This window comes from Tigriopus californicus, chromosome 12, assembly GCF_007210705.1.
Source record: "Tigriopus californicus strain San Diego chromosome 12, Tcal_SD_v2.1, whole genome shotgun sequence".
Classification (NCBI taxonomy): Eukaryota; Metazoa; Arthropoda; class Copepoda; order Harpacticoida; family Harpacticidae; genus Tigriopus; species Tigriopus californicus.
In genome coordinates, this window is record NC_081451.1 from 17,594,711 (window position 1) to 17,601,206 (window position 6,496).

The window sequence follows — 6,496 nt, forward strand, 5'->3', positions numbered from 1 at the left end:
CCTTTCTTTCATATAAATGATGGAGATTATCTATTCTACATGACATGTTCTTGGTTTCAAATTCCACGAACATTATATATTTCGACCACATGAATCATACCTCGTTGTTCAAAACAAAATATTAATCAGGATGAGTCAAATGCCTTGTTGGAAAATACTGACTTTGTAGTAAGTTGTCAAGTTACAAATCTGAAAGCTGATTGAGACATTTCGTAACACTTGTCCGGACTATCCAAATTGCTAAAGGACCATATTGGCCAACAAATTCAAACTTGTTGACAGAGCAATCTCCGCTTCAACCCTTTATTGGCACTAGGATTGCAATCAATTCAAGGAAGAAATGTCATGAAAAAGATTGCACGCAAAAAAGAAAATCATCTGCTGACTGCACACTCCCAAGTTGGATCTGATTCAATGGAAAAACAAAACAAGATATGATCAAGAATCATAATCCAACAAGTGGTCAAGTGACGAATTGGTGTGAACTGATCTACGGGTTACATTGAACCTACCCTGTGACAACCGCCTCTGGATGGGATGTCCATGAGCCCAGTCTTCCATTCCATGGGGTTGGTATGCGGAATGCAATTGCCACTCGCCGTCCTGGTTTCATCAGAAGGCCCGGACAGAGTTCAATTCAGGCATCCCATTCACCTACCGGCATCTCGATGCCTCATTAGAATCCATTGGACATTCCAATGTCTCACCTTGATGTACATACTTTACAGAAAGCGCCAAGAGGCCCCTAAATCTTGAGTTGTTACAATAGAGGAGTAAATCTGGAACCTGGATTTGGTCAGACGGTTTTCGAAATGGCCTCGCTTGGGACACCATCGGTGGGGTGTCAGTAGGTTGGATGAGGATTTTGGTGTCTTGAGTCAGGCGGTGGATGGAGGGTTAGCCTGCACAACTTGAACCGAACCGAAATGGGGACGGGGCGGGGGGGGGGTGGGCAGGGACGACCGACGACCGACGACCAGACGACGACGGCGAGATTAGAACCGAGAACCTAAGCTGCATGCAGCTTTGGATGCGTGGATGTGGCGCCTTGGCGATTTTCTAACTCTTCCCGTAGCAGTGAATGTTCCAAAGGTGACTCAGTGGCGTTCACTAAAAAGTAGCCACGGTAAATGGATTCTATATAGGTATTTATGACGGAATTCGGAGAGTTGACTAGTCACAGAACCTCTCGCATTGAGTGAGCCCGGATCTAACCAATTAATGGGAAGGTTCAACATTTCACCTTTTCCTTGATGAATTTCATTGCCTGAAACTAAACTGCTAGGGCTATAGCTGATACTTCCCTAGTGTTCAATTGAAAATCTGTTCTCCATTCATAAGTCTTTATTGAGTTAATCTATTATGATCTTTCAATTCATTCAATTTCCTTTGCAAAGTGTTCCATTTCCTCTTTTTCTTATCTTACAAAGACTAGCAGCGCCTTTCTCTTGTTCAAGAAGTTAAAACCACATATTTTTGGTTTGTTCTAAGTGTGATATGGTATTTGTCAGTGTTGATTTCTATTCATTCATTGCTCATGCACCCATCATTATTCATAGTTGAGATTTCTCTGCATAAATACACTTACACTAAAAAGCAATATGAATCGATTCAACACCTACCATCTGCCAATCATATACTTGAGGAAATGAAAAATGATTAGTTTTAAAATCAAGTGAGGCACACAACAGAGATTTGTTGTAATGCTAAAGGGTTATATCAACATGTTTATGTGCTATGAAGTAAAGTATATCCATTGAAAAGTCTTCTTTTTCAGTTTGTTTGTTTCTTCAACCTTAAACTACTTACTTTTAGTCAGGAAACAAAATAACGCATCTGTTAAGCAACAAAGGAGTATATTTGTGGAACCCATGTTACTGTTTGATCATCAAAAGATACTTCCTCTACACCTTGGAGTTTACTTGGTCTTTGCAACCCTGTGGGAGCAATTGACATCTAAAATTGCACAAGCCAGTATTTGTCAAATTGTGTGTCCTTTCATCCATTATGATCCAGATCAAGCCCTCATTGACTTAATTCATTAATTCATTGGTGGAGTAATAGTCCTGAATATTTCATTTTCAAGGTGTTGGGAATTGCCCACCCAGTAGTGGGGAAAAATTGCTCAACAAGGCATTCATAGTTTTTACACCAATCATATGACTTACATGCTATTGGATCTTCAAACATGGTCTCTAAAAGTGGCAATCTGCTGCAATCAAGCATGGTTTGGATACCCTGAGCCCATCATGCATGTCCATCTAGGGATCTCTTTCTCCCTCTTTTGGCGTGCTCTCAAAGCGAACCTCCTCCAATGCGATGCCGACCGTTCTGGCTTTCAGTGATCCGAGAACAAAGTACAGTAGTACACTACTCCAGGCCATAAGAGAGAGAGAGAAGAAGCAAGTAGTAGTAAGTACTACCGGTATTCCCCTTCTGGCTGGCTTCGTATCGCTCTTCTTACTCTTCCATTCCGAGCCCACATCCGAGTTTGTCTGCTCTCAACCTGCGTTTTCAGTTACCACACCAGTCAGTCAGTCGGCTAGCTGGAGTTGAACAAAGTTTTTGTGTGCCTGAAGAACGGAGGATCGTTTTTTTTTTGAGCGGCCCGGACATTTTTCAAGTCAACTTACCAAGTGACCTTTTGAGTGTGCCAGAAGAAATCCTCCTCTCCTCTCCGCAACCTGAAACCAAGGTAAAACTCATCCGTTCATTGCAATGTCCTCCATTCTTTGGAGGATTTCATGTAGAAATTGGGTCCAAAAGCAACCTGTTGCAGAGAAATACGGTAAATGTAACGTTTTGGTGGCTGCTACACTTCCATAAATTCGGTGGTTTCTTTTCTCCGTCAGGTGAAAATGAGTTGGCATCGCTGAACAGACGTTAGAGATAAGACGACATTTGTTTCAAACTAGGTGTGTCCCGATTCTGGGAGATTGTACAAATTGAGTGTTTTGATTCTCACCCCCGCCCTTGATATATTGAATGTAGCCAAATATGTAGCGGTTGTTTTTACGGAGATTTGCGAATGAAGCGAATCAATTTTCGAGATGCCAGACACCTTCAATTGGTAATTCGAGAGGGTCTCTCAAGGTCTTTGCTTCTCATTTGGCTCTGTGAGAAAAGGGAAGAAAAAGAAAAAAGATAAGTTTTAGCAGTATACTTCCAGTTGATGAGGCTCTTTGAGTTCAAGGAGTAGAGTGTTTACGCCATTTACATAAGATACCTTTGTTTGGCTTCCTAATACACCGGTACGATAGCAGATACGCCCTCATCCTCTATTTGAAGATGTATTCATGAAATGCAGTTTTATTGGGTACTTGCCGTAGGGCAAGTCTCATGAACAAACATCACCTAGAGATAGGAGAAGTTCAATGTGGAACTCGATTTGCCTCGAAACATCAAATCAAGCCAATCCTTTTCTTCCCAATAATTAGGCATGTTCAATTCAAGCCTTCCTTGACTTGATCGTTTGGCAGAGACTGAGAAGTTGTCACATGTGGTTGGAATGGTTTTACAGACAGACCACATGCTACGGTTTTATTTGCTTTTATTGTCGGTCACTGACTCTAGCCAATGTTGGAGGGACAAGGAGTTGAATGAGTCATATTTGTTGGTCCGCAAATTCAATGAAATCCTATGAAAATGACGTGTCTGTCCAATTACATGGACTGCTCTTGCTGGACATTGAGTACGCATTTCAATGTTGTTTTCAATTTAAATTTTTCAAGCCGAGATTTACCTTTGAGGTTACTTGCGAGGACAATAGGTGCTTAATGTTGTTTTCTTTATCTTCAGATCAACAATCATGTCTGCCTTGAAAGACCTTCCCAATCTCCAAGGCAACATCAAAGATGAGATCATGAGCCCTCACAAACTCAAAGAGACTCTGGTAATACCATAAAATAATAATGAATTAGTAACATCATAGTATGATAGCAAGGTCAATGTTGTTTTCCACAAATGTACTTCATTGCATCAATAGTATTGTGTAAAAAAATATCACATTTCGGCGGGTTTTACACCAGATCGAATCAAGGAAGAGGTGAATTATGCCCCCAAAAGCTGTATCTATTGAAATCTGTGAAATTGATCCCAAGGATTGGCTCGTTCTCGAAAAAGTGATTCGAAATGGGATTTGTTGTGGATAATATAAATTTGAATTCGAATGTTTTTTTTTTGGTTTAGAAGTCCTATGATAGAAATGAGCAAGTCTTGACCTAAAGTATGATTCACAAGAACTTGTCTAAAATCACTTCTTCTAATAAGCTGTATTCTTTAGATCACTGAGAAGAATGTGCTTCCCACTGCCGAGGACGTCCAACAAGAGAAGACTCATCAAGGTCTGATTCAGGGCGTTGAAGGTTTCAATGTGGACCAACTGAACCATGTGAAAACCCGACAACCTGCCACCGGGGGTGAAAGTAAGTACAACGGCTAGCGCAAGTAATTCTCACGGGATTTCTATGCTTGAAACAAAGGCCACCTTTCCTGTGGAGGTGGCTTTTTCTATGACTTTTGGTGTATCGATAATTTAATTTTTGACCAACAAACGCTAAAATGTAAAAACAATCATTGAAGTCAAGGCCCTCAATTAATTAGTAAGCTGGACAAAAGGTTCCTCACCAAACGACCCAGGGGTTTAGGAAGGATATTTGGTGAGCTTGTTAGTGCAAATCCCTAATGGGAAGAGGGATCTGGTTCGATTCTCCTCCCCGATTTTTCTCAATGAAACGTGTACACACCAAAAAGACGTGTGACGGACTCAATCTAGCTCAGACAAAAACATTGCCCAGAGTGAGTGAATAAAACATTTTTTTTTTATGAACCGACATACCTCATGTTTACGAGTAAGGCAAGAATCAATCAAACTACACATTGGACATGAGCTGATAAGGTTGCGTGAGGTCAGGCTTTGATGTTACGACTTATTGCTACAACTTATTTCTTCTTCCTTTTAACAGCCCTGAAGAATGAAATCGCATACAAGAAGTCGTGTGAAGCCGTGAGTAGCTTTCCCAAGGACAATCTCAAGCACGTGGAGACTGTGGAGAAGAACCCTTTGCCTGATAAAGATGGTGAGATAGAATACCCTGGATTTTGTTGGTTAATGCGAGTTCCTGAAATGAGTTGTTTTCTTTGTGGACTCTTTTTTGTAGCTATTGCCCAAGAGGCTGAACATATGCAGTTCAAGCAGGGCATTGAAAAGTTCGACAAGGACAAACTGTCCAATGTTGAGACCGTGGAGAAGAATACCCTTCCATCAAAGGAGGTGATTGACCAAGAGAAATCCGCTTAAGCCATCCATGGAAGGCCATTGCCACACCAACCAACTAACTGTATTGCATTTCCCTTGCTTGCAAGATGAAACTTTGTAAAAATGAATGAAAAAGTAAACATATTTATGTTTTTGAGGAAAATATTGCTGGATAAAATTGAAAGACAAAAAAACTACATGCCCCGTTTGTGAGCTCTTGTCATTTATTACTTAATTATTGCTGCCTTGATGAAATAAATTCATTTCTATGATATTTATACAAGAGAACACATTATTGAAACTTAAAGATGGCATGTCTGAGAATATTCCTGAGAAAGTTCTTCATGAACCCAATGTGATCATCTGCTTTTTAATCTAGTGCCATTTCTGAAAAAGGACGGACTCATTTTTATTGTAGTTTTAGCCACGTTACGGATCTTGTGGTGCTGAAATATCGGAAAAATTACATGACGGAAATTGTGTGGCCTATTTTTACAACTTGTTAAGTGAATCGTTCTGATGCTGGACTGAATGCGAATATACCCAGTTAGCAGACTTGTGTCATTGGCACAAGTCAAGGATTATTTGGCTGTCAGAGGTCGCATGAATGGGAGAGTACCTAGAAACCCAGGATGACCCAATGATCAGCTCCCAAAAAGCCCGGACTCTAGAAGTTTTTGGGTGACAGTCCTAGTTTGAGCTACAAGAAGCTAGATTGCCGCTTTAAAACCCTTGGACATTAAACAGGCTAAAACGGGTCCAAAAATGTAGCTAATTTGGAAATTATTTTTCTACAATTTCCCCAATCTAAGAGTCTTCCCCTCAATCTGGTCTGGTTTCCATCAACAGCAGGTTCAAGTGGTCGTGCAGAGTAGGCTTCAATACATGAGAAAAGCTGAATGAAACATGGCTAGCTAGGTGCCTGTGTAAGGCGTTTTGTTCTACCTGTACCTTCCCGTTCAACGCCATGCAGCTTTGCGCTTTTTTGGGACATATCCTCTCCAGCTCACCCTAGTGTCAAACATTTGAACGTGATCTCGACGTATGCTATTACTTTATAAATGTAAACAATTATATATGCACGGGTTTGAAATATTACTAGTACTTTGTTTTCAAACATGTTCAATAACATTTACGTTTCAGTTGTAATACAATTACTTTCAGTGACATTTTAATTACATTTCCCTTTGCTCTTGTACAAGAGACTGTAAGCGAATGTTTTATGGACTCTGTTCTTGC

The 6,496-nt window shown here is 40.5% G+C and overlaps 1 protein-coding gene across 1 annotated transcript; it reads left to right on the forward strand.

Moving 5' to 3' along the window:
* The first annotated feature begins 2,407 nt into the window (after positions 1–2,407).
* Positions 2,408–5,531, forward strand: LOC131891504 (thymosin beta-like). Its single transcript, XM_059241106.1, has 5 exons — positions 2,408–2,695; positions 3,799–3,892; positions 4,283–4,424; positions 4,965–5,078; positions 5,160–5,531. The coding sequence occupies exons 2-5, from the start codon at positions 3,809–3,811 to the stop codon at positions 5,297–5,299; spliced, it is 480 nt and encodes a 159-aa protein (XP_059097089.1). The 5' UTR covers positions 2,408–2,695; positions 3,799–3,808; the 3' UTR covers positions 5,300–5,531.
* The last annotated feature ends 965 nt before the right edge of the window (positions 5,532–6,496 follow it).